General features: G+C 57.3%; 5 protein-coding genes across 10 annotated transcripts; 1 reads left to right on the forward strand and 4 right to left on the reverse strand.

The window, feature by feature from the left end:
• Positions 1-47: 47 nt before the first annotated feature.
• Agpat1 (1-acylglycerol-3-phosphate O-acyltransferase 1) lies at positions 48-8,819 on the reverse strand. 3 transcript variants are annotated; one of them, XM_028887889.2, is made up of 7 exons: positions 8,474-8,819; positions 2,771-2,970; positions 2,410-2,543; positions 1,964-2,139; positions 1,733-1,828; positions 1,573-1,645; positions 48-1,180 (listed from the first exon to the last, which is right to left on the reverse strand). In XM_028887889.2, the coding sequence occupies exons 2-7, from the start codon at positions 2,959-2,961 to the stop codon at positions 996-998; spliced, it is 855 nt and encodes a 284-aa protein (XP_028743722.1). In that variant the 5' UTR covers positions 2,962-2,970; positions 8,474-8,819; the 3' UTR covers positions 48-995. The 3 variants fall into 3 exon arrangements, with proteins under 3 accessions (XP_028743722.1, XP_037055730.1, XP_028743721.1); XM_037199835.1 differs by lacking the exon at positions 8,474-8,819 and adding an exon at positions 7,989-8,009; XM_028887888.2 differs by lacking the exon at positions 8,474-8,819 and adding an exon at positions 6,891-7,182.
• A 466-nt stretch (positions 8,820-9,285) lies between these two features.
• On the forward strand, positions 9,286-11,824 carry Rnf5 (ring finger protein 5). Of its 2 annotated transcripts, none has more exons than XM_028887927.2 (6): positions 9,286-9,625; positions 10,635-10,653; positions 10,740-10,852; positions 10,945-10,999; positions 11,074-11,191; positions 11,271-11,824. In XM_028887927.2, the coding sequence occupies exons 1-6, from the start codon at positions 9,486-9,488 to the stop codon at positions 11,366-11,368; spliced, it is 543 nt and encodes a 180-aa protein (XP_028743760.1). In that variant the 5' UTR covers positions 9,286-9,485; the 3' UTR covers positions 11,369-11,824. The 2 variants fall into 2 exon arrangements, with proteins under 2 accessions (XP_028743760.1, XP_028743761.1); XM_028887928.2 differs by having other exon boundaries at positions 9,483-9,651.
• Positions 11,825-11,993: 169 nt separating this feature from the next.
• Ager (advanced glycosylation end-product specific receptor) lies at positions 11,994-15,082 on the reverse strand. Of its 2 annotated transcripts, XM_028887923.2 has the most exons (11): positions 14,642-15,082; positions 14,347-14,453; positions 14,027-14,219; positions 13,816-13,880; positions 13,636-13,723; positions 13,359-13,544; positions 13,139-13,269; positions 12,877-13,018; positions 12,591-12,617; positions 12,342-12,468; positions 11,994-12,253 (listed from the first exon to the last, which is right to left on the reverse strand). In XM_028887923.2, the coding sequence occupies exons 1-11, from the start codon at positions 14,694-14,696 to the stop codon at positions 12,157-12,159; spliced, it is 1,218 nt and encodes a 405-aa protein (XP_028743756.1). In that variant the 5' UTR covers positions 14,697-15,082; the 3' UTR covers positions 11,994-12,156. The 2 variants fall into 2 exon arrangements, with proteins under 2 accessions (XP_028743756.1, XP_028743757.1); XM_028887924.2 differs by lacking the exon at positions 12,591-12,617.
• Positions 15,083-15,190: 108 nt separating this feature from the next.
• Pbx2 (PBX homeobox 2) lies at positions 15,191-20,286 on the reverse strand. The gene is made up of 9 exons (XM_028887922.2): positions 19,780-20,286; positions 18,925-18,998; positions 18,453-18,700; positions 18,169-18,359; positions 17,878-18,013; positions 17,624-17,777; positions 17,230-17,318; positions 16,874-16,960; positions 15,191-16,763 (listed from the first exon to the last, which is right to left on the reverse strand). Exons 1-9 carry the CDS (start codon positions 19,998-20,000, stop codon positions 16,671-16,673), a joined length of 1,293 nt encoding a protein of 430 aa, XP_028743755.1. The 5' UTR covers positions 20,001-20,286; the 3' UTR covers positions 15,191-16,670.
• A 629-nt stretch (positions 20,287-20,915) lies between these two features.
• Gpsm3 (G protein signaling modulator 3) lies at positions 20,916-23,558 on the reverse strand. 2 transcript variants are annotated; one of them, XM_028887918.2, is made up of 5 exons: positions 22,805-23,558; positions 22,224-22,275; positions 21,953-22,055; positions 21,575-21,774; positions 20,916-21,374 (listed from the first exon to the last, which is right to left on the reverse strand). In XM_028887918.2, the coding sequence occupies exons 2-5, from the start codon at positions 22,266-22,268 to the stop codon at positions 21,237-21,239; spliced, it is 486 nt and encodes a 161-aa protein (XP_028743751.1). In that variant the 5' UTR covers positions 22,269-22,275; positions 22,805-23,558; the 3' UTR covers positions 20,916-21,236. The 2 variants fall into 2 exon arrangements, with proteins under 2 accessions (XP_028743751.1, XP_028743750.1); XM_028887917.2 differs by having other exon boundaries at positions 22,788-23,558.
• Positions 23,559-23,629: the final 71 nt, after the last annotated feature.

Raw genomic sequence — 23,629 nt, forward strand, 5'->3', positions numbered from 1 at the left:
ACAGGGGTATCGACCACCGAGGCACAAGGAGCCACAGAAAGCCCCCAGATCTCTCTTTCTCTTTATTCTCAGTTGCTTGCTGTTACCCAGATAATAAAAACCAACCACACAAAACTGGATCCCTCCCGTTCCTTCTGCCCCCAGCCTACCTCCTGGGTCTTAGGAATGGGTCTAGAATGGGAGGCAGGGGGAGTGGCCAATGCCACTGGGAGGAAATGAAAACTGGCTCAGAGAGGGAGGTACCTCAAAAGAAAGAGAAATAAATTAAGCGCCCTCCTCTCCCTCACCAGGCTCAGGTTCTTTCCCCTAAGGCCCCAGGGAGCAGAGAGCAGCGTCTAGGGTCTGCCTCTCCAGAATTTGGTACGATGGTGCCAGGCCAGGACCCTGAAGACCTCTACCAGGGGGACAGGGGAGTAGAAATTGGCATCTGGAGTGTGCTCAGCCCCTGGCACGGGCAGGGGGAGACCTCGGAGTTAGAAGAGCCCCGCCCCGTGGAGGGTGCCTGTGTTGAGGAGGGTCCCAGGCGAGCCGGTGAGGCGTGTTCAGGTTCAGCTCCCAGCCACAGGAGGAGGAGTCCTCACCAGCAAATGGTCCCACTCAATCTGTGGACTCGGGTGAGGGATGGAGTGCTCCACAGAACAGATGAGTCCATTGTCCAGTGTGGGGTGGGGAGGGAGAGAAGGCCACAAAGAGACCACTGGGGAAGGGATGGGATGGAATGTCCCCCACCCTTGTATCCGATGAGCCACTTGAGATGAGGGGAGGCAACTGTCCCACAAGACAAGATGGCGGGTGGGGATCGGAGCGGAGACTGTACCCACGCAGGAAAGTCCAGGGTGGGCGGGGAAGGACACGGAGTGACGCTTATCCATAATCACTTCAGAACTTGAAGATTCCAAAAGGACAGTAGGGAGTGGGGGCCCAGGAAGAGGGCCTGGCCCTGCTTCAGGCTCTGGGGCGGAGGCGTGGGAGAAAGACGGAGGGTAGGAGGAAGCTCAGAGCCGGGCCTCGCCCGCTCCCCCAGGCTTTTTCAGACAGTCACCGCCACCCAGGCCATCAGTAGAGATCTCCCGGAAGATAGTGAGCATGGAGTGCCGGACTCTGTCTGCCAGAGCTGGGACATCATCTGGTGTCAGCCCTTCTGTGGGCACTGGGGGCAGCACCCGCACCTGACATCGTCCTGGTGGGATGAGGAACAGCGTCACGGCCGACAGACACTCTTGGGTCTCAGCCAGCTGGAGTGCAGTCCCGCCACGCCTCTCCTCCACCTGCCGGGTCTCCTGATCACCAGGATGACCGCTGCTCTGCTCGCCAGCCGCTGACACAATCCTCAGCCGCCTGTCCAGGCCTCTCCACAATTCCAGCGTGCGGCCGGTGTGCAGAGCTGTCTGTTCTCAGCGCAGCCCTGCCACACCAGCTTCACCTTCCCTCCAGACTGTAACGGTCCCTCTTGGGAGACCGGTCCTACCTACCTGGCGTGTCCAGCGGGTACCTAAGGTCCCCTTGCCCCAGGGCCTTCCTGGCCACGCCCTCCCCAGACCTGCTCAGAGCCCTCAGGGCAGGTGTGCTCACCCGAGGTGAAGCGGCGCTCCTTCTTGCAGTAGAAGTCTTGGTAGGAGGACATGACTATGGGGATAATGGGAACCTAGGAAGAGGGAAAGCCGGTGAGTGCACGCGCCCTGGGCAGGAAGGAGGCGGGTCTGGAGGCTGGTGAGCAGAGAGCAGGGGTCACCTGGGCCTGGACTGCAAGGTGGAAGGCGCCACGTTTGAAGGGCAGCATGGAGCCATTGTGGTTTCTTGTTCCTTCAGGAAAAACCCAGACTCTCACCTGAGGGGAGGAGGTCAGAAGAGCACACATGAGGAGGGCCGGTGGCTGCCATGCTCCAACGACGACACACCACTATCAGTGATTCGCAATCATTTACCCCTAACCCCCAAAAAGCCCCATCTCAGGAAGACTCACATCCTGGGTGAGCAGGGTCTGGGCCACCTCAGACATGACACTGATGGCATCTCCCGTGCGTTTCCGGTCAATGAAGATGACTCCTGCCAGCCAGCAGGCCAGTCCGGCAGAGCCAGCCCATAGGAGCTCACGCTTGGCAATGGGCACACAGCGATCTGGCAGCACCTCCATCATCCCTTGGCAGGGGTGAGGATGAGGTACAGATCAGGGCATAAGCAGGATCACAGCAGGTGCCACACCCACTCCGGGTCCCACCCACACAAACTGAAGAGAGTGGGTTGGAGAAGGCCTGAGAAATCAGAGCTGACTACAGGTGTAGGCACCTGCCGAGGGCAGACCCACCCAGGGAGAGGAGACCCGAGGAGGGATGGCATTCAAGAGGAGGGGGAATTAAGGGCCTCTAGGAAAGCATGTTTGGGGGGCGGGGCCCTGTGATGAGGCCTCACCGAGCAGGTCGAGGGAGCTCTGGTGGTTGGAGACCACAACGTAGGGCTGTGTGGGAGGGAAGTGTTGAGCCCCCCGCACCTCCACGCGGATCCCATACAGGTACTTGATGTGAAGCAGCAGCAGACGCAAGATCCTGTGGGTCATGGCAAGGGGGCCCAGTGGGATCCACTGATGCCCACTAGCATGCCTCTGTCTCTGCGCCCGCCTGCCTACTGACTTCCTGGCCATCTTTGCAGTCCTCCCCGCATCTTGTCTCTGGACTTGTGTCTGAGTTCTTCTCCCCGCAAACCTTCCACTGCCTTCTCACCCTGGGTCCCCCAGACCGACCGCTGCTCGCCCCTCAGCCCCTCGGCCCCTTACTTCATGTTCTCGACATTGCGCCCTCGGACAGCACACACGGGGATCGCGAGGATAGCCAGCAGGAGGATCCAGCCGTTGTAGAAGCCCATCTTGAAGAAATACTTGGCACTGGGGCTGCAGAACCACAGGGTGGACAGCAGGAGGAGCAGCAGCAGCAGCAGCGCCGTCCAGGCCCCGGGCCACAGCTCCATTCTGGTCACCTGCAGGTGAGAGGAGCCAGGTGGAACGGGAGGAACCCAGCCTGAGACCGCTGTCCGCTGCAGCTCCAGGACTCCAGATACAGACAGACAAGAGCCCCAAACACCCACAACTCTCAGGTGAGTGACAAGGAACAGCAAAGACACAGCTAACATCTGTGGCTGGAAAGGACTATTTCTTTTGAGGCAAAGTTCATTCTAACCCAAGCTGACCTGGAATTCTGTAGGCCAGGCTGGCCTCTAATGCACAGTGACCTTCTCTATCTCTTACAGGCATGAGGCACCACAGCCGGCGGTGGATGGGCAGTCTACCCCTGTACTGTCCACTCCCAATGGAGAGGGACTGGGAATATTAAATGCATACCAGACTCTTGAGGATTCTGGGTGGAAAGCAGACATGTAAAACGTCCCATTACTAACACCCCACTCCAGGCTGGGAAAGAGCACCAGCACTGAACCTGATCGTTTCCTACCCATTCTTCTGGCTCTGTTGGCCTCAGTTAGATACACCAACAAAATGGGCTTCACTGATTCTTTTCACCATTTTTATTGTGGTTATCAGAAGTTTAAAGAGCGGCTCCATTTTATTTCTGGTGGACAGTGCTGTTTATTAGTATGTTAAATCCTATGTATGTGAGTCCACCTGATAGTTTACAAAGTACTATTAGCATTATTGGTTTCACTGGAAATGGCTCAGGGAGAGCAAAGAGCTTACCTGAGGCCAAGCAGCTCCTCAGCAGCAGTTTCTAGGTTAAACCTAAGCATCCTGAGTCCTACTAAATACTCACTTACATACACACACGCACACAGCAGACATGACAGTGACCGACAAACACCATGGAACAAGTCGGAGACCCAAAAAACTCAGGCATACAATAATATGTTCACACACACACACACACACACACACACACACACACACACCTTACTATCATACCCAGTGACAGATAAAGGAATATACATACATATCTAGAAAAATCTCTTCTCCCTGCAGTGCAGTCCTTTATGACTCTACACCCCACGTAACAATGCACTTCTACAGACAGACAAACAAACCCAACTATTCCCTTCCTTCCTTCTGGCCTCTTGGAAGCAATGTGGGCAGGCAGGTCATATGAGAGGCCTTATCAAAGAGACTGCAGAGTAAAGGAACTTCCAATCACCTGCTCAGGAAGAAGAGATGCATGCAGAACCTGCCTTCCGGGCGTTCCTCTTTCCTCCACTCTGTCCCACTGCCAGCTGATAAAATGGGTGTTCTGTACCTGTCTCTCCAAGCAGGTCAAAGGCTCTCCCTTCCTAAAACTGCAATGGCCCAGGAGGACACACGAGCCCACCTCTATCCCCCAGAACTCCAAACAGCAGGCTTTCTAAACGGTTCCGACCAGCACCTTCGTTCCCTGAGCTATACACTGTGTGAGGTTAGGGCTGCCCTCCACTCCTCGTCATACAGCCACCAGACAGACTTCTGTGACCTAAATCTGAGCATTCCTCTTTCCAAAAGTCCTTTCTCGAGAAGTTGACTTGTGCTTCTATCTCTGCCCCCATCTCCAGAACGATTTTCTTCACTTCCTCAGATCGGCCACAAGTCCTTTGTGCTTCTATGCTCATAACTATACTGCTCCCTAAGGCTGGCAGGCCCTACCTCCTCTTGCTTTACACAGCTCAGTGCCACCTTCCAATGTCTTTCACAACCTCGCCAGGCCCAGGTTTTCATTACAAATTTCTAGCACGTCCCTGAATATCCCGAGACTGGTTGTGACGATCTTCCTGCCTGTACCTCCTGAACGCTGGGACTAAAGGTGTAGGCCACCACACCTTGTATGATCACTGGTTGTCAAGGTGTAGAAACGTAACTTCTGGGCCTCGCCCAGACATAATGAACCCTGGGCACCGGGCCAGCCTGTATTTTAACATGCCTTCCAGGTAAGTCTGCTGTACACTGGGCTTGAGAACTACTGATATCGATAATACACTTTGGGTAAAAGTTCACTGGTCTTTTGTGCTTATCTCCTCCAGGCGGTAAGCAACTTCAGGATGGGGGTTATGTCTTATGTTCATGCCCAGACAGAAACAGGTTCAGTGGGTGCTCAGGAAATCTCGGAAGGGATTTTAAGGCTGCAGGCATGCCCACACTGATGAGTTAATAAGAGGAATATGGCTCTCAGTTTTGTTTCCTTCCGTTTTGCTTCAGGGCTGGGCTGTTCACGTGCTGGGCCGCTGAGTTACACTTGCAGGCTGGGAGGGGACAGCTCTGATCGTAGGCGAGGTAGCAAAAGTCATCTCCCCCAAACACCGAGGGCAAGCCGTACAGCAACTCATTTACACATGGCCACAGGGAAGCCGGAGTACAAACTATGACAAACATCTCAGTACACAGAGGGGGATCAACATACCACCACACTCTTGTCATAAACTATGTGCCAACTGTGCAGAAAGTGGGCACAGACAATGGTCCGTACAGAAACACGGACACTGGGAGCTCGCCGCAGGACAGACCTGCATTAAGCTGTGACACCGACTATCCAGCCAGTGGAGACAAACACATGTGAAGAGCAGCTCAGGTGGTCAGCAAAGTAAAGCAAGTCAGTGGTGCCACGGGACCCTAAGTGTGGTGACACATGCATGTAAGGAAGAAAATCAGGAATTCCAGGCCAGCCTGGCCCCATCTCAAGTTCAAGGCCAGTGTAGCTATGTGAAATTGTCAAAAAAAAAAAAAAAAAATCTCAGCTGGGCCTGGTGGCACTCAGGAGGCAGAGGCAGGAGGCGGGTGGATCTTTGTGAGTTCAAGGGTAACCTGGTCTACATAGAGAGACCCTGTCTCAAAGTATAACAACAAAAAAAATGCCTTGAGGGAATTGGAGAACAACTAATACTTGTGTAACACTTGGTCGAATGAAGTAATCATCTCTACACAGAAATGTTTGAAGATTTATGAACACACTGTAATGTCAAATGGGCTAATGAGCAAATAGCTCACATCAATCACAATGACAAAATTTACGAAATAATGGCAGGTGCAACCAGAAGTACAAGCTATGGTTATGCCGCATCAACCTGTCACATCATGGGGCATGCAGATCTGTGGCGAGAACCTCGTTCGTGTAGGAGGAAAACAAGCTACTGTGATCACAACAAGGCTAAGCCATTGGATCCCACACAGGAAGCATCCTGCACACTCCAGAACTGTGGATGAGCACCTGTGAGGCCAAACAAGACAAGCTAACGTCAAACATGCAAAAACATAAAGCATGTAGGGAACAAGGAAACATCCAACGGATGGAACACGCCAAGCCCTCATATACATTTGGCACTGGAGCATGTCACAAACTGAACACATGAAGTATGAGGGCCACTCTGATGGGCGTTTAGACGTCCTTCCCTCAGCCTGTGGAGAGCACACAGCAGCCAGCTGCACACAAGCAATCCAACCTGTCAAAGGCACTCGGAACCAATGCAGAAACAGCCTCCCACAGGACGCTCGCTCGTGTGTTAGTAAGGGTCCACCCCAACGTGGAAGGCCGCTGAGAAATGAGTGGTTCTGTGCCTAGAGGTTAACGGGTGCCTGACAGCATTTCCTGGGAAGCAGTCCTGGCCTTCTCACGGCCACCCAAGTCATGTGGGGCCAAAACGCAGCAGAAGGGCTGGGGAACCTGAAGGGAGGGAATCCCCTCTCCAAGATTCCCTTGTCCACACCCCCGTCCCAAATCCGGAGCTCCCCTCTCGCCTCTCACCCGGCTCTGGCCCTCTGGGCCAGCCCTCCACCTCGGGGGCTTGTCTCCAGCCCTCGCCGCTCCCATTCTTCCGCTCAGGCCCCTCTCCCCAGCAACCCTGTCCCCAGACGGCCCTCCCGGCCCCATCTCCCCCCATCCCGGCCCCCTTCTGCGACCTCCTCCCACCTCCTCCCACCCCTTTCCCGCCCACACCTCAATGGGGCGGGGGGCCTGGGGGACGGGCCCCCTCCCCAGCCAGGCTGCGGCAGCGGCGGCGGCGGCTGTGTCTCTGCCTCGGTGTCGGTGCCAAGGGGGCGACAGGATTTGGGGACGTCCTAGCCCCGACCGATGGAGGGGTGGTGGGAGTGGGAAGCTGGGCCCATGTCGGTCGGAACGGTGGGGGGCCGTACCCCCAACACCCTCCCTCCCTGCCGGCTCGCTGAGGGCCCGGGCTACTGCCGCCGCTATCTCTCCCACCCCTCCCAGCGCCTGCTGGCTTCCGGGGCTGGCCAGGAAGTGGGGGGCGATGATGGGCAGCGGGCCTCGCCAATCGCCTCTCGCCGGCCCCGCCCCGGGGGAGCTCAGTGGGACTCGCGGCCGCAGGCAGCGACGCCGCTAGGTCCGCCAGTCTCAGCACCTGTGACCCAGGTTCCCTGCTCTCTTTCCTCCGCACCGTCTAGCTTCGATCACACGCTCTCTGACCGTTGCCTTTCTTTGAACCGCAGCGCTGTGCTTAGCCCCGTCACTCCAGGATTCCCAAACACCCCTTCTCCTGTCCCCATAAACAGATGCTTATGAAGTACCTTCTTAACCCAAGCATTGAGTTCACCCTTTTCTGCCCAGGACTCCGTCTTACCCTGCCTGGCTCTCCAGCGTTCTGTCCACTTGCTCTTTGTCCCGGGTCCCCATCTCCTCCACCCACCTTTGGCCTTTAAAGATAAAGGGCCCTTCTCTCCCTTCCATGCTTGCTTGCCTAAGTGCTTTTGATTCGCTCCTTCACTCGGTCCGAGCCAACCCCTTCCCCCAACACAGAAGCCAGCTGCGGGCTTTGGTGGAATGCGCCTGTAATAGCAGCGTTTGCGAGCCCGGGGCAGGAGCATCTCTGAACTGAGGCCAGCCTGAGCTACAATGAGACTTTGGACAGCAAAACACCGCTTCCTAGGGGTAATAAAACGATGGGATGAACCATGTAGCCTGCTGGCCGAGCCCGGCTTCCCTCTTCTTCATCTCTGGACCGGTCCATCACTTCTACCTCCACATTCGCCATTTCTGTATCTACACCTTGAAGAGTCCTCCAGAATCTTCGCTTACCCTATATTGAGTCCCAGCTTCTCACCTCTGTTTATTCCTCAGCCTCACTGGCACTTTTTATCAAGGTGCTGGGACAGTCCTTAGTCTGTTTCTGTCTCCCGCCCTGGGACACCTTTGCCCTGAATGAGTTGACACAGCTTGGTGGAGAGCCCTTGGTAGTGGGAGGACTGTTACCTAACTCTGCGTCTTGTGCCACAGTATGGGTCACTGACTGCTCAAAGGGCCCAGGCTCTCCGAGGTCCGGCCAGGGAAGAGATCCAAAGCCCTGCAGGGCAAATTACAAGGAGGGGGCGGACCTACTCCGTCCTACCGCGGTCACCCACGGGGCGGGCTGCGCCCCTCGGGCGCCCACTCCCGAAGAGGAGGAACCAGACCTCTCCTGCCCTTAGGACCTAAGACGGGGCCGGGGTCCACTGTGCTCGGCTCTGGGTCACATCACAGCGGGGGCGGCTGGGCCTCGGGCTCGGCTCTGCCCCGAGAATCACCTAGAGAGGCGGAGTCGTCCCACCGAGAGGGCCGGGTTAACACCAGCGCCGCAGGCCGCCGGCCGCACCATCCACACGTCCGGCTGGCCCCAGTCCCGCGGCTGGCTTCTCGGAGACGGGGGCGCGGACCCAGGTTCTGCCCTCTACGTCACCCAAGCGGGCCGGGGCCATCTTGAACCCTGCGACCCCGGTATCTCTGCCCTCTTTTCCCGAGCTCGGCACCGGCTCTCGAGGCCTCGGCCAATCGGCGGCTCAGCAAACCGCCCAATCAAACCCAGAGGCAGAGGAGTCCCCGGCGGAAGACCCGGATGAAGCCCGGCCAAGGCCTGGGCACCGTAGGCCCCGCCAAGAGCGGAGGGGTTGCCATGGCGACAACGCGGAGTGGAAGGGGTGGGGCTGGAGTCGACTCGGCTCGCGTCGGGTTGGTCCGCTCCACGGCCCCCGCCCCCCGCCCCGCGACCCGCTTATTGCGCATGCTCATTTCCTGTAGGCCCCGCCCCTCCCCCCGTGTCGTTCCAGCCAATCATTTGATTTGGAGCCGTACGCTCTAAAGTCCAATAGGAACCCGGACATTCTTCGAAAGCGGAAGAGAAGGAGAGAGAGCGGCTCGTAGTGGACGAGTTCTGTGGGCCCGAGCCAATCCCTTCAGAGCTTTGGTCATGACTGGCAGCTGCGCAGACGAGTCAAAGCCTCCCTAGCTGCGCGCATTATTACCAATCCCTTGGCGCTGCACAGTGACTGACGCCCTCTCAGCCAATCATCATCGGGCAAGGGTAGGGCCCACACACCTTTTCCCGCCCCCACTGTTTAGCTCCATCCTGTCTTTTGACTCCTGTATGATTGGCAGGCACCTCGACCAATAGTGATGAGCAAACCTTGAAGTCTGCCCAACCATCGTGGGCAGAAGGCGGTCCTGGCTTGTTGGGGCGTGTGTGTGTGTGCTGTATGTAAGTGTATATGTGTGTGTGTCTGGGGGCGCTGAGGGGTACGTGGGGGCGAAGCAGAATCGACCATGGCAGCGGCGGAAGAAGAGGACGGGGGCCCCGAAGGGCCAAACCGCGAGCGGGGCGGGGCGGGCGCGACCTTCGAATGTAATATATGTCTGGAGACGGCTCGCGAAGCTGTGGTCAGCGTGTGCGGCCACCTGTATTGGTGAGGACCCGAGTCAGGAGCGCGGGGTGAGGCGGTGGGGCGCCTCTGTGTGATGGGGAGGCCGGGAGCGGGGGCCATGCAGTTATTCCGATGACCCGAGGACTGTGTCTCCCCGCCACACACACACACACACACACACACGCACACGCACACGCACACGCACACACGCAGGGGAGGCCTGAGTCTTTGCTGGTGTGTGTGTGTGTGTGTGTGTGTGTGTGTGTGTGATCACGTCTGTGTAGATGAGATGCCTGGAGCGGAGGAGGGTCTTAAGAGCTGGTGCATGTGTGGCATGTTATAAGGAGGAGGTGGAATGGGGAATGGGCAACACTGCCTATTCGTGCTGGTGAGGCCTGAGCCACAGTACCACCCCCCACCCCGGTTAGATCTACCCAGCTGTTGACATAAAAGCAGAGGAGAGAGACCTTCAGTCTAAGGGAGGTGCCCCTCGTCGGAGGAGGGCAAGATCTAGGGACTGTGGATCCACATTGAGATGGGGGTGGGGTGGGGGGGTGTCGTCAAACCCAAGGACAAAGGCATTGTGGAAGGGCAAGGTGGAGAGGTCAGAAGGTCGGGAGATAGGGGTTTTATTGAAGTGAGAGGGAAAGGAACAGTGGAGCTGGAATGGTGGGAGTCTGGAGGAATGGGGGCTGAAAAGAAACCTGTTGAATTGAGGAATCAAAAGTTAAGAGGCAGAAAATGGAGAGGTTGAGGGAGGTGTGTGTGTGTGTGTGTGTGTGTGTGTGTGTGTGTGTGTGTGTATAGCTAGGTGGAAGAGAGGGTGGAATGTGTTGAGGATGGCAGGAACTTTGGGTGCTGAGATGAGAGAAGTTGGAGAAATCAAGTTAGCAAGTATGCTAGAAGTTGTAGAAAATTCGGAAAGAAACAGCCGTGTGGCAGGCGATACCTGGAGACTGGTGAAGGGGGCGTCTGTTGTCTGGGGCCTGTGGCTCTTCTCCGTAGTCTGACCTGTTTTCTTTGTTTTGTTTTTTCTCTTTCCTCCATCCAGTTGGCCCTGTCTTCACCAGGTATGTGTTCATGAGATGAACAGGGAACGGGGAGGGCTGAGGAGCACCAAGACCCTCTTTGAAAACACTCCCTGTTTTCTCTCCAGTGGTTGGAGACACGGCCAGACAGGCAAGAGTGCCCCGTGTGTAAAGCTGGCATCAGCAGGGAGAATGTCGTCCCTCTTTATGGACGAGGAAGCCAGAAGCCCCAGGATCCCAGGTGGGAGACTGGACACAGTGTGGACGGAAGGTTGAACCTCCGCCCCGAGAGAGTGTGGAAGAGGTGCTGATCCCCTCTCTTCTTCCTCTCAGATTGAGAACTCCACCCCGCCCCCAGGGCCAGCGACCAGCTCCAGAGAGCCGAGGGGTGAGTCTCCTTGTCCAGCTGTGTCCCTCCGGTGCCAAAGCCCGTGGATTTCCCTGATCTTCCTGCCTCCCTAGGGGTTCCAGCCGTTCGGCGATGCCGGGGGCTTCCACTTCTCGTTTGGTGTTGGTGCTTTTCCCTTTGGCTTTTTCACCACCGTGTTCAATGCCCACGAGCCTTTCCGCAGGGGTGCAGGTAAGAGCCTTCCCCAGGTCCCTGCCAGGGCCCTCTCCTGGCCTGCAAGCACGCTTTTGAAGTTCCCTTTCTCCCACAGGTGTGGATCTGGGACAGGGACACCCGGCCTCCAGCTGGCAAGATTCCCTTTTCCTGTTTCTCGCCATCTTCTTCTTTTTCTGGCTGCTCAGTATTTGAGCTATGTCTCCACCCTGCCCACCTCTAGCTAGAGGAGAATCAGTATTGGGGGTCCCTGCTGGCCCTTCCTTGCTTTTGGAGCACCCCCTGACTTCCATGACCTATCTCTGTTGGCCAAAGCCTCCTTCAGGAGGCCGTGGGGAAGAGTGACCAGTCTGCTTAGGATGGGGTGCCTGCTGCTCTGTACTGCTGGTCCAGTAGCGCAGTTACTCCCCCCCCCCCCCGGAGGAGGACAGATTAAAGACAGGTGCCCAGTTCCCCTTTGTCCCAGTCCTTTGCTTCCCCCAGATCTCTTGATTTGATGTCTAAAGGTGGGCTCTCCCCGACTCCTCCACTTGTTGATTTAATTTAATTTTCTCTCCCCGCTGTCTAATATGAGTCTGACTCTAAATGTCTCCTTTCCACCCCTCACTACCTCCTTTATTACAACTTCAATTAAAAAAAAAGTGAAATATATTGTGGGGAAGTCTTCCCAATCCTTCCCTTCTTCCAGGACAGGTACCTCTTCCGCCCAGCTTGAATAGCTACTTGGTACAGTGGGAGGCATGGATGAGCCCCTCCCCTGCAGGGCTCCCAGGGATACAGGGGTGAGGTTGCTTATCTCACACACAGACAACGAGGAGGAGACATGTGTCAGGTGTTTACTCAGCGTGGGTCAGGTGGGCTCTGGTTGTAGAAGTGTATTGAGGTGGAATAGGGATCATACATGGGAGAGCTGGTCGGGCGGGGGCCAGCACAGCTCCAGGAGGGAGGCGAAGGAGCTGGTGGACGAGGTCTGCCTGGCTCTCCTAAGGTCCTCCTGCCCCGTTCTCTGCTGTCTCAGCATCCTCTGACTGATTCAGCTCCGCACGTTCCTCCTCGTCCTCCTGGTTTTCCGGGGCCTTCCTGAGAAGGCACGGTATTCTAGCCGTCTGTTGGCTCCGACAGCTCTCAATTGCTGCCTGGAAGCCCCTGGTCAGTGACTTTCACTCACCTCTCCTCTCGTCTGGGTTGCCGTTTTCGCCACAGGATGGCCCCAATGAGCAGGGTGGCTATTCCCAGGCCTCCCAGGATCCCCAGGGCCAGGGCCAGCGTTCCCAGCCCAGACCCGCCCACAGAGCCTGTAGGGACACAGGTAAGATTGAAGGTACAGCTCCAGCACACACGCTCCTTCCTTGTTGACTATACCCAGTCACATGTGGCACTCATACGCTTCCCTAGTGACTTTAGTCCTGTCCCTCACCTGCAGCTGGCCTCTCCTCGCCTGTTTCTGGAAGACAAAGAGTAGTATGAGGGAAGACTTGAGCTTGGGTGGGGCTGTCTGGTGGGAGGCCCAGTGGCGTCTCCCTTCAGTTAGTGGGCAGGATGGACTTCTCTCTTGACAGGATTGTGGTGGAGCAGAAGAGGCCTGGGTGTTGAGTGCTCTGAGGGAGGGGTGGCCTGGCTGCTGGGGATCATGTCTGAGTAGGGTAGGGAGAGTGTCCCTGGCCATGGCCCCAGGGTCCCCGGGTCTGGGAGGGGTTGGTTACCTGTGACGCTGATGCTGACAGGAGGGCTTTCCTGAGGCCCGTGGCTAGGGTGGGTGGCCACACAGCTGTAGACACCCTCATCCTCGTGCCCTACCTCAGGGAGGAGCAGTACAGGGCTGGGGTCGAGGGGCAGGGGTGCACCCTGGTGGGGAGGGGGAGGGGAGATGGTCAAGAACCCCTGGCCACACACCCTCGACTCTTCATTTCCCCAGCCGCACATTCTGTCCTTTGGGCCAGCTCTCGGGCCTTCCAGGCCACTCACATCCTTTATCCAGTGAATCTTCGGAGGGGGCTGAGCAGAGATGACACAGGTCAGGCTCACAGTCCCCCCAGGAGCGACGGTTCCGCCTTCTGGATCAACCAACAGCTGAATCTCCTCTGGAGGCCCAAGCTCTGGGTGGGGATGGGCATGAGGTCTGTCAGCATACCTGGAAGCAGGCCTGAGGGCCCTGGCATTGACCCCTGCCTCCCTCCCTACTCACCCCTGATACGGGGCTGGAAGGGGGCTGTGTTCAAGGGTCTGCGCCGGGGGAGGCCCAGAGAGAAGCTGCAAGAGAAGGTAGGATGGTCGTCGGTTCCTCCTCGGGCTGGGGTCACTGTCAGCTCTGACTGCAGTGTGAAGAGCCCTGTCTCGGGGTGTCTCCTGGTCTCTTCCTTCACAACTGTTCCTGTAGTGGGTAGGACAAAGTCAAACTCCCAGAAGTGTTGGGAGAATATTAGGGAGAAGGCCGATGGGTACGAGGGCACCCAGGCACTCACCTTTGCCATCAGGAATCAGGGGTTTCCCATCCAAGTGCCAGCTAAGGGTCCCTGCAGGGTAGCTTCCCTCTGACACACATGTCCCCACCTGGAGGAGAATGGAGACCTCACCCTCTGACTCTGTGAGGCCATGTAGGTGGCACACAACTGCATTCAAAGTACCCTTCCAATTTTCTGTACCTTATTAGGGACACCAGCTGTGAGTTCAGAGGCAGCATCCACAATTTCTGGCTTCCCAGGAATCTCTGGAGGGAAAGTCCAATCAGAAGCTGCCTTTTGAAGTTTCTCACACTCCAGGCATGGGAACCAGGGCCAAGAGTCAAGGGCGAGGGGTAAATGAAGGCTTTTTCCTAAGTGAGAAGTGACTTAGGCAAGGCCGTGGGACCCTTACGGTAGACTCGGACGCGGTAGTTGGACTTGATCTCCTTTCCGTGCCTGTTGATTGCCCGACACCGGAAAGTCCCCTCATCAACGATTCCAATAGCTGGCAGAAGGAGGGAACCGTTGGGGAGGATTCGAGCCACGCTGTCCCAGGGTCCTCCCTGGGGAGACAGGACCTTCCAAGCTTCAGTCCGGCCCGTGTTCTGCAAGAAGAGAAAAGCCTAAGCGGTCCAGGCACTTTGGGGAAGGGCTGGCCAGATAGCGAGGGGTGCTGGGGACCCTCCAGGAGCGCTCCTGAGGTGCAGCGGCCAAGCCGGGAGTCCTGCTTACCAGTTTCCATTCTAGCTGCTGGGGTGGTTTCTTAGGGGCCCCCTTACAGCTCAGCACAAGTGGCTCTCCAATCCGGGCTGTGATGTTCTGACCACCAACCACGGCTCCTGGGGGGCAGCGTCATGGTAGAGGGGCAGAAGGGGAGAGGTGGAGCTAATAAGTGTAGGACAGGGTGGGTGAGGGGCTCTGAAAGATGGTGCCCAGGTTCTAGGCAATGTCTAGGGAGAAGGGAGGCCCTGGGGAGCTGGGAGCTGGACTACTAAGCGGAGGGTCAGTGGGGCTGGGAGCGGCTCACCCCACAGAGCAAGGGCCAGCGCCCAGGCTCCAGCTGCTGTTCCTGTTGGCATCATGCTTCCTTTCCAGGCTCCTGGTTCTGTCTGCCCCTTTTCCTGCTGTGGCCACTGCCCTAGGTGGAGCTTGTACCCTCTGCCCTTCCCCCACTCCCATCTTGTCCCTTCGCAGAGAATGTCCGGAATTCATGCCTCTGGGACAAGAGTCCTTCAGGTACTAGAAGCAGCAATCTCGCCCCACCCCGGGCACTGCCAGGCTCTGGGCACAGCCTCTTCTGGAATAGGGCTGTGCAACGCCAAGGGTCATTTCCCCCAGCCCATGTTCCCCGAGTTCCATGCAGAGGGCTCGCTAGCGCTCCATCTTGACTGGGGAGGCTGCTAGACGACCAGGATGCGGTTCACCTGGTCGGCTGCCATCTTGGCATCTTTGCAGGGAGGACTGGACAGAGACCTGTTGGGGCTTTGCAAGAATTACCCTTTTTTTGGGGGGTGGGGGTGGTCCTAGTATTTTGTTTTGTTTTGTTTTTGAAAAAAATTCTCAACTAAACCCAGGGAAAAAAGAAATCTCTTTATTTAAAACTGCAGTTTCTTTCTTTTTTTCTCTGTGAATCTACAAGTTTACAAGTGAGGAGAGAGCTGCCCCCCGGCCCCTGCCTCCCCCCCTCTTGTCACACTCCCTCCATCCTGCCTGGGTCTTTGATGGGGGGAGTTCCCCATGGTGACAGTCTTGAAGATCCTGAGGACGTTGGAGGGGGTCAGATAGAAGGCTTCAGGCTGAGATGAGACCATAAAACTCACACCTCCCCTCATGTCTGCGCTCTGTGGCCCCTCTTCTCCCCACCCCCTTGATTTTGGCATGAGATTAAAAAATGAACAGAAACACTTATTTCTGGGAAACTGGGGGAGGTACACATAAGCACCCAGCCCATATTTAGCATATTTGGCAAGAACACCCTCCCCATTCATTCTTCTCCACTCTGCAAATAGTTAAGAAAAATTTTTTAAAAAAGCCTTTTGACTTTCTCAAAATTACTGAGTTCAGTCCAGCCTGGCCCAAAGGTTATTGGGAGGGGAAGACAGGAGGCTAGAAGGGCACGGTGCTCACATCAGAGCTGCAGAGATTTGTCTGCACACGCTAAGAACACCTAAGTGACCAGGGTGAGGACATGGTGTCCTGCAAAATCCACTTCCCCATTGGTAGGCCTGGAGCAAGTAGCCGCCGCCGCCGCCACCGCCGCCGCCGCCAGCTGCCTCCGTTCGCTTACTAGGGTCCCTTTGGCTCTCACTTCTCACATGGGTAAACAAAAATAAATCAGTATGTTTATTTAAAAAAAACAACCCACACACACACCAAAATCCCTACTTCTTCAAACTATTAAAAATTAAGGATCATCACTACCAACAAAAACAATAATAAAAAAAAAATACAGACAGATCCCAGGGTTTCTAAAAAACAAAAACAACTCCAAAGCCCAGCCAACAATTTTCTAAAGTAGCAGAAACTCCCTCCGAGGTAGATATCTGAGTCAGACACTCTTGTCCACCGAGCGATTCTATTGGTTTAAGATGAGCTGCGTATGAGGTAATAAAGCCGTCTGGAGGGGCAGAAGGTCGGGATGCATGGGGTGGGGGTGGGGTGTTGGCCCAGGGCCTCTGTCCAGGAGTCCCCATTTTTGGCATCTCTGGGTCGGGCAGGGCTGACGTCTCCAGATTCCAGAGTATATAAGTGGGGTGGGGAACAGAAATAGGGAGTCCAGAGACAAACAAAATAGTTGTATGTCGGTGCAGGTTTGAGAGAGATATCTGAGAAACAGATATGTTTCCTGTGTGAGAGGGAAGAGAAAAAAGGAAGAGGGGACACCCCACTTTCCCTGCCATGTCACCAGCACCCCAGCACTGTGTCTAGCTGGGGAGAGCACGGCCCCAGCCGCCCTTCTGTTTGTGCTTCTGTCGGGGTTTGTCCTTTAGATGCCCAAGTCCTCTTCAAGAGTTGCCTGGTGGGAGCCCCCAGCCCTGTGACCTTGAGGGGCAAGGTCAGTTGGAGGTGTCAGAGTGAACACTTCCTGGTCCCTCTGTTGGGGATGTCACTGAGGACGGGGTCACAGCCTCCTGCCAGCCACCATTGGCCTGGAAAAGAGAGAATGAACGTCAGAGAATGAGAAACCCTGTGTGGGATCACACTTCTGTCCTGGCGAAAGCCTGCAGCTGGACACAGCCGGGCTCTGTGATCCACTCACCCGCATTTCTCGAGGACTGTATATCTGGCCTCCCCCGAGGTTATCCCCGTAGCTCCCTGGCCCCATTGAGTGTCGGAGTGATTCCACCTGCAGGGCACAAAGGAAGATATGACACATGGACAGACAGGCCTCGTGTGCTGGGGTTGGGGTCAGGGACATAGCTCAGCAGCTAAAGGCGCTTGTCACGCAAGCCTGGCGACCCGGTACCGGTCCCCAGAACCCACCTAAACTCAGGAGATAACCGACTTCACCCGGCCGCCCTGGCTGAGCGTGTGCAGGGAGTGGCATGTGTACCTGCCCCCCACCCCGTCCGTCCATGCACACAATGAGGGAAAAGAGGAGGTGGGGCTCCAGACCTGGGAAGCAGAGTAGGAGTCTCCATTGAGCCCGGGCATCCCCAGAAACATGTCTCCGGATCCTGAGAGATTGAAAGAGCCGCCAGAGCCTTGGGAGAGCATTGAGAGAATTAGAGGAAAGTACAGGGGGCCGTCGGACAGCAGACAGGAAGGAGATGAACACAACCTTAGCTTCCAGGGAAGCTAACTCTGGGAATGCACATGGATCGCACACAGATCAGCACACACACCCTCAGAACAGGCTACTTGTGAACCCCGCCAGCTCACCCATGAAAGGCCCCTCCCCCTGACATCACCACCCCGGTCTCTTTCACCCCAAAAAGTCCTCTTTGCTGTCATCTTGCATAGACAGGAAGCATGCAAAGCAGCCAGCTAGAGTGGCAGTGGGCTGTACCTGCAGAGGAGGGGGGCGTCGGGGAGCTGGTGCGGCTGTGCCCCCCCTGGGCCACTGACACAGCTGTCTTCACAGCATAGATATTCGCCTCCTCTTGGAATTTCCCAATATTCTTCTTGTAGCGAATCCGCTTGTTACCAAACCAGTTGGAAACCTGCAGTGTTGGGCAGGGAGGGTCAGGCGGAACCCCTTCTCCAGGACCCCCTCCCCAGGTAACGTCTGGGAAGGCTTAGCCCCTGGCCCCCCCCGAGTACCTGAGAGACAGTGATGCCGCACTTCTTGGCCAGCTCCTCTTTGGCCTCCTCACTGGGGTAAGGGTTACTCAGGTGAGAGTAGAAATACTCGTTCAGGACCTCGGTGGCCTGTTTGCTGAAGTTACGGCGTTTTCGTCTACAAAGGGAGAGAAGTGTTGAGCGTGCCGGCAAACTCCAGGAGGTGGTATCGTCACAGTGCCCTGCTGGGCAACATGGTGGCCCCGGGGTCCCGGAGAGGTATGGGAGGGAGCCAGGTGCTGGGGGCCAGGCTCAGGGGTCCCTGAGCCCCACCTGGCATCCAGGAAGCGAGAGCGCAGGATCATGACCGCCTCGCAGGTGCTCTGCTTCAGCTGCATCTGGATGGCGCTGAACTTGCGATGGATGATGCTCACCATACGCTCCATCTCCTTGGGGGCCACAGGACGAGTGCGGCTCTGCTCCCTCAGCAGGTTCATGACGTGGGTGGTGAACTCATTGCACGCCTATTGGAGCAGGTGGGCTGATGAGGAGCCCTGTGGCTTGGGGAGGCCTCTGGAAGTCTAGAGCCTCCCACTCACCGAGACTCCGCTCCTCACCTGCTCATACTTCTCCAGCTCTGAGTGGTAGATGTGGCGGATTTGGGCAAGCTTGCTGCGATAGTCTGAGTGTTCGATGGAGTTGTCGGGGGACACGCCACCTCCCGAGGCTGCAGCGGCTGCAGCGGCTGCTGCGGAGCCTCCCCCCTTCTCTGGCCCAGCCACACCTTCTGCCAGAAGCATGTTGTCCAAGCGCATCAGCTGTGGGTCCACTGGCTCCTCCTCTTGGGAGCTCCGGATGCTAAGGCCTAGCAGGCGGGCAAGTGGACTTAGGGCCCCAGGAACCCCTCACCCAGTGTTCCAGCCTCCTAGTGTCTCCTGAAGACCCGGCCCCCGGGCTTTGGCTCCTTCCCATTCCCTTTTGGGCAGCCTCCCTGGGTCTCTCTCCTCAGGGCTTCAAGCTGCCAAACTCTGCGCCCTGGGGTGAGCAGAGTCCAGTTCCCAGAGGTGAGTCCGAGGGACACCCACGTACCAGTTTTCTCCTTGATCTCACACAGGACACTAAACAGAGCCGGCTTCATTCGGTGGCAGTTTAGGGCGTGTTTCCTTAGGAGGAACGGGAGGAGAAAAAGTTCAGGGCCAGGAGAGAGGAGAGGGGTGCCAGGGAATGATGAGGTGGGGGACGTCGGAATGGGGGTGGAATGGAGTTGGAGGGGTAGTTCTGGAGGAGGGATCAGCTGCCATAGCTCGGGGAAGCTGCTGGCCCAGAGCAAGCAGAAGATGCAGGCTATGGGGTTGAAGTCACCATGGGCCGGCGGCGAGGCTGAGGCAGACGGTTCAAGCAAAAAGATGGAGAAAGGATCTAGAGATGACTGAGGAAACGAAGGTGACTAGGTAGGCTCTGGAGTAAGGGAAATAGAGGCTGAGATGGCCGAGCTCCAGTGCGAACCTCGCAGGGGGCCTGGAGGGGGTGCCCCCCTACCTGGCCGTTCAGAACAGTGTGTGGGCTGAGCAGAGGGAAAGGCTGTGAGGACTCTTGGAGGCCCCAAGCACGGTGGAAGGGAGTGTGTGGAGATCCTGGATCCGAAGAGAATGGGGTGGGCTAGCCCTAGAGTTAGGGAGGACACCGTCGCTGAGAACAGTTTCTAGGTCTGGGAGCCAGGAGATGGGCGGGTGCGGAGTGTAGGGGTCAGCAAAAGGTTAGGAGGGAAGGAGACCACCTGGGGTTCCCTCCGCGAGGTCTTAGGGCCTAGGGGCAAAGCGAGCTTGGAGAGACCACTAGAACTAAGGGAAGAAAAGAGTTGCCAGGTCCAGAGAGGGCCCTGGGGGAGGGGGGCTTGCAGGGGACTCCGAGCTGTGAGCAGGGTCCCGGGGTGGGGGCACTCACTTGGCCTGGGCCTCGTCCAGGCTCTGGTCGGTGATGGTCATTATCTGTTGCAGAATGTCCCCGATGTCTTGCTTCCCTCGGCCTCCCGGGACCCCCCCACTTCCCCCACCGGGGTCTCCGGCACCGGGAGGCTCGCCAGGGCCCCCGGGCTCCCCACCCACCAGCCCCAGGCCCCCCCGGCCCCCGCCCGGAGGGGGCGGCCCCAGCAGCCGCTCGTCCATGGCTGGGGGGGGCCCCGAGGCCCCCTCCCTGCTCGCCCCTCCCCCCGCCGGTGACTTCCCCCCCCAAACTCGCCGGGGCCGCTGCTCCCTCCGCCCCAACCCCGCCCGGCAACCCGCCTCCCGGCTCCCTCCGGGGGTTCACCCCGGCACTGAAGGGGAGACCTGGGGTGCCGCCTGGGCACCCCCACAGGAGACCCCGGCCCCCGGCGGCGGAGAAAATGGAGCCGGAGAGAGAGAGAGAGAGGAGGCCCAAGCGGGGGTGTGTATGCGAGAGGAGGGAGGAGGGAGAAGGGGGAGCGAGGGAGGCGGCTGGGGGAGGGGAGCGGGAGGAAGAGGAGGGGAGGAGAGGAGGAACGGGGAGGAGCCGGGGGCGGGGAGACGCAGGCCGGGCGGCGGCGGGTGGAGGCGGGGAGCGGCCGTGCAGCCCGGGAGAGAGACTGGGCTGGCCCCGGGGCCGGCGAGCTGGCGCTGGGGTCGGGGGTGTCGGCCACCGGGGCTCCGAGCTCACCGTCGGGGTGGTGCGGACTCCGGCCGCCGGAATGCTCTCCGGCAGCTCGGTTCATATTTCTTGTTCTAATGACTCCCCTCCCTGTTCGACTTAATTAAAACCGGGAGACGGGGGGCTGGGGGAGATGATTAGGGAGGTCTCCAGCCGCTGCTTAATGAGCCAGTAATTAACCAGCCAGGGAGGGGAGTTGGCCTCTGGCCAGATCGCGGAGAGCGGCGGCCCCAGGTCTCACCTACCCACCTCGCGTACCCACCCACCCGCCCCCAGATACCAGTCTTCAGTCCAGGAGGGAATTATATTTATTCATACAACCAAAACATCAGACAGACTCAGCAGCAGGGGGGGTGGGCGGGGCTAAGGTTCGCTTCACAGCCTCCGGTCCCCTCTGCCTTGGGCCTTGGGGGTGCTAGTGCTGGACAATTGTCTTAATCTTTGCCTTTTTTTTTCCTTTCTAGGCAGGAAGGGGCAGGCCTCAGCCCTCACACCCTGTTTAGTAGCTTGACAGCTCAGGATAGATACTCTTAACTGTCTTAAGGAGTTATGTCCACCCTACCTTGCTTATTCTCAAGGTTAGAGTACTTGTCCCAAGTCCAGTTCCCTGGGAAAGTGGGTGGTAAATACTGCCATTTCAGCCGGGTCTTCAGTCTCTGGTACCCCCTGCCGAACCGGCATGTGGGGTGGCCCAGCTTTGAGTCCCAGCGAGAAGGGGCTGTTTGGGAGCTCAGGTCTCAGCAGGTGTGTGTAGGGGGCCGAGATCTTTGCTCCTCCATTCGACCTCCACCCTGAACTTTGAGCAGCAGCTCCAGGAGCTCCTGTCCCCCGGGGGGAAGGGGCGGCTCTGACCGCTGGGTTTCCATCCGCTGGCACTAGAGATGTGGAAGGAGAGGAGGGCATTGGTGGTCGGGTGGTGGGTTTGGGCAAGAGGACCAGGGTTGGTGTAGGGCAGACAGGAAATCTCTGATGGTGATGAGGGAGGCTGGCCAGGGGATATATGCTTTAGGGAGAAAGAATTTAGGGCTCAAACACAAGGCCAGCAAGGGGTGGTGGTGTAATATGTCTGCCTTACCTGGTGACTAAGGATGGTGCTGTAGAGCTGTTCTTTGTCCTCAAGAAGCCGAGGCGGGGTTGGGGCTAGGCTTGGGGGCACTTTGGGGGGATGGAAGGTGGCCCTCTGTTCCTCTAGGCGGCGAGACTGGGCCTCAGCCACCAGGTCCAGAAGGAGCTCGGTCTGCAGGGAGAGCAGGGAGCCCGAACGGGGCCCCAGGGCTATGGGAGAAGAGGGAGGAGGGCTAAGAAGACCCAGAGGCGGTGGTAGAGCGGTGTAGCAAGCGGTGGGCACAGGGAAGCTGATGGACTCTGGGTTAGGGACCAGCAGGTGAGCAGCCATGGTGGTTAGTGGGCCGACCCTGGGGTAGGTCAGTTTCTCCCAGGGTTGGTGGGGTACCTGTGTGGCGGGTTCCTGGAGGAGGAGGGGAGGGAGGAGCAGATCGCCAAGGCCGAGTGGTGGAGTTCACAGGGGGCCAGCCCTGATCATCTTGCGGGGGACCCTGATGGCCAAGACATGTCCATTCCAGTCAGATGAGGGGTGTGGGCAGAGGGCTAGGCCCGCGACCAAGCTCTTCCAAGTCTCCTGTGTCCATCGGTCTCTGGGTCCTCACGTGCCCCGGGCCCCTTCTCCCTCGGCTGGCCTCTCCCCACCCTGGCGCCCAGCTCACCTGGTGTTCACCATCCTCTTCTTCCTGGGGTCTTTCAGTCTCCATCCCTGGACTTGGGGAGAGACACTGATGGGGAAGGGGTGACTGGAATTTGGAAGGAGGACTGGAACCCTGGGTTCCTGAGGGGAATGGGGGCTGGAAGGGGTGGGGGTGAGCTGGGGGCTGGATGCCTGGGTACTGAGCAGGAAGCTAGGTTCCTGGTCAGCCCCCCCACGGGCCCCGCCCATCTCGGCCAACTTCCTCCATTCTCTTTTCCCACCCAAACAGCTAGTTTGACCTCTCTTGCCCCAGGGGAGGACAGAGACTGGGAAAAAGTCCAGCTGCAGGATGGAGCAGGCTCCTGACACGGACAGACTCTGGCCTCCTCATGTCCAGAGCCTCAGTAACCCCTTCGCCTGCCCCACGGCTCTCTCCACCCCACCTCCCCTTCAGCTCTTCTCTGTCAACACCGGAACTAGCTACAACACAGGAAGTGGTTTCACTCTTTGGGATCCCCCTCCCCCAAACCAGGTTCTTTCTCTCCAGGCTAAGACTGATCCTGCTGTAGGACTTGGTCCTTCTCACCTTCTCTCTTGACTTACTGGGTCAGGGAAGGGCATGGTTCTGGAAGGAAGCAGAAGGCTCGGATCCGGGATGCATTGCTCTCAAATACATGCGCACGGTCCTAGCACTGGCCCAGCACACAGGAAGTAGTCAGGGACCGGCAGTTGACTAGTTATCACTGCCCTCAGCGTTACCAAGTGTGAAAGCATGGTCACTGGCAGCTCGGCTAGTGTAGACAAAGGCCAGGAGAAGACTTGCCTGGGGTCACGAGAGTGGAACACAGAACTTAGTTTGGCTTTTGACCAGTTCTGGTTAGCCCCAGGGGGAGCGGGACAGACACCTGGAGTCTTCAAATGGCTGTCTGCCATGTGAAGTTAGAGCCATGGCTTGGGGCATGAAATGGGATGAAGAGAGCCCTGCGGTCTTAGGTGAACGAAATCTCTGTGTCTCAATTTGTGAAGGGGTAAAGTGGCCTTTGGTGGCACTTACCTCAGAGAATTAGGATGAGTTAATTGTAGAGAGGCTCTTGGCCCATAAGGGATGCTCTATAAATGGTGGCTGATAATCTTCCAGAATGCCTCCTGGCTGCACCTCACAGGCTTATCAGCATTGAGGTAAAGCCAGGAGGCTGAAATTCCAGTTCAAGTTCCTCCTGTCTTCCTTTATTCAAGGCCTTAGATGCCCTTGGAGGAGGAACAGTATTTGTCACCTTGTATATTTGTTTTGACTATTAGAGATTCTCGCCTTTGGATGATACCCCAATGAACTGGGACCCCAGATTGTTTGCCCTTAATTGTATTTAAAAGCCCCTTACCTCTATGGATGAACCTAGAATACTCAATTCCCCAAACACTGCACTGTCC

Source organism: Peromyscus leucopus, chromosome 16_21 (genome assembly GCF_004664715.2).
Source record: "Peromyscus leucopus breed LL Stock chromosome 16_21, UCI_PerLeu_2.1, whole genome shotgun sequence".
Taxonomy (NCBI): Eukaryota; Metazoa; Chordata; class Mammalia; order Rodentia; family Cricetidae; genus Peromyscus; species Peromyscus leucopus.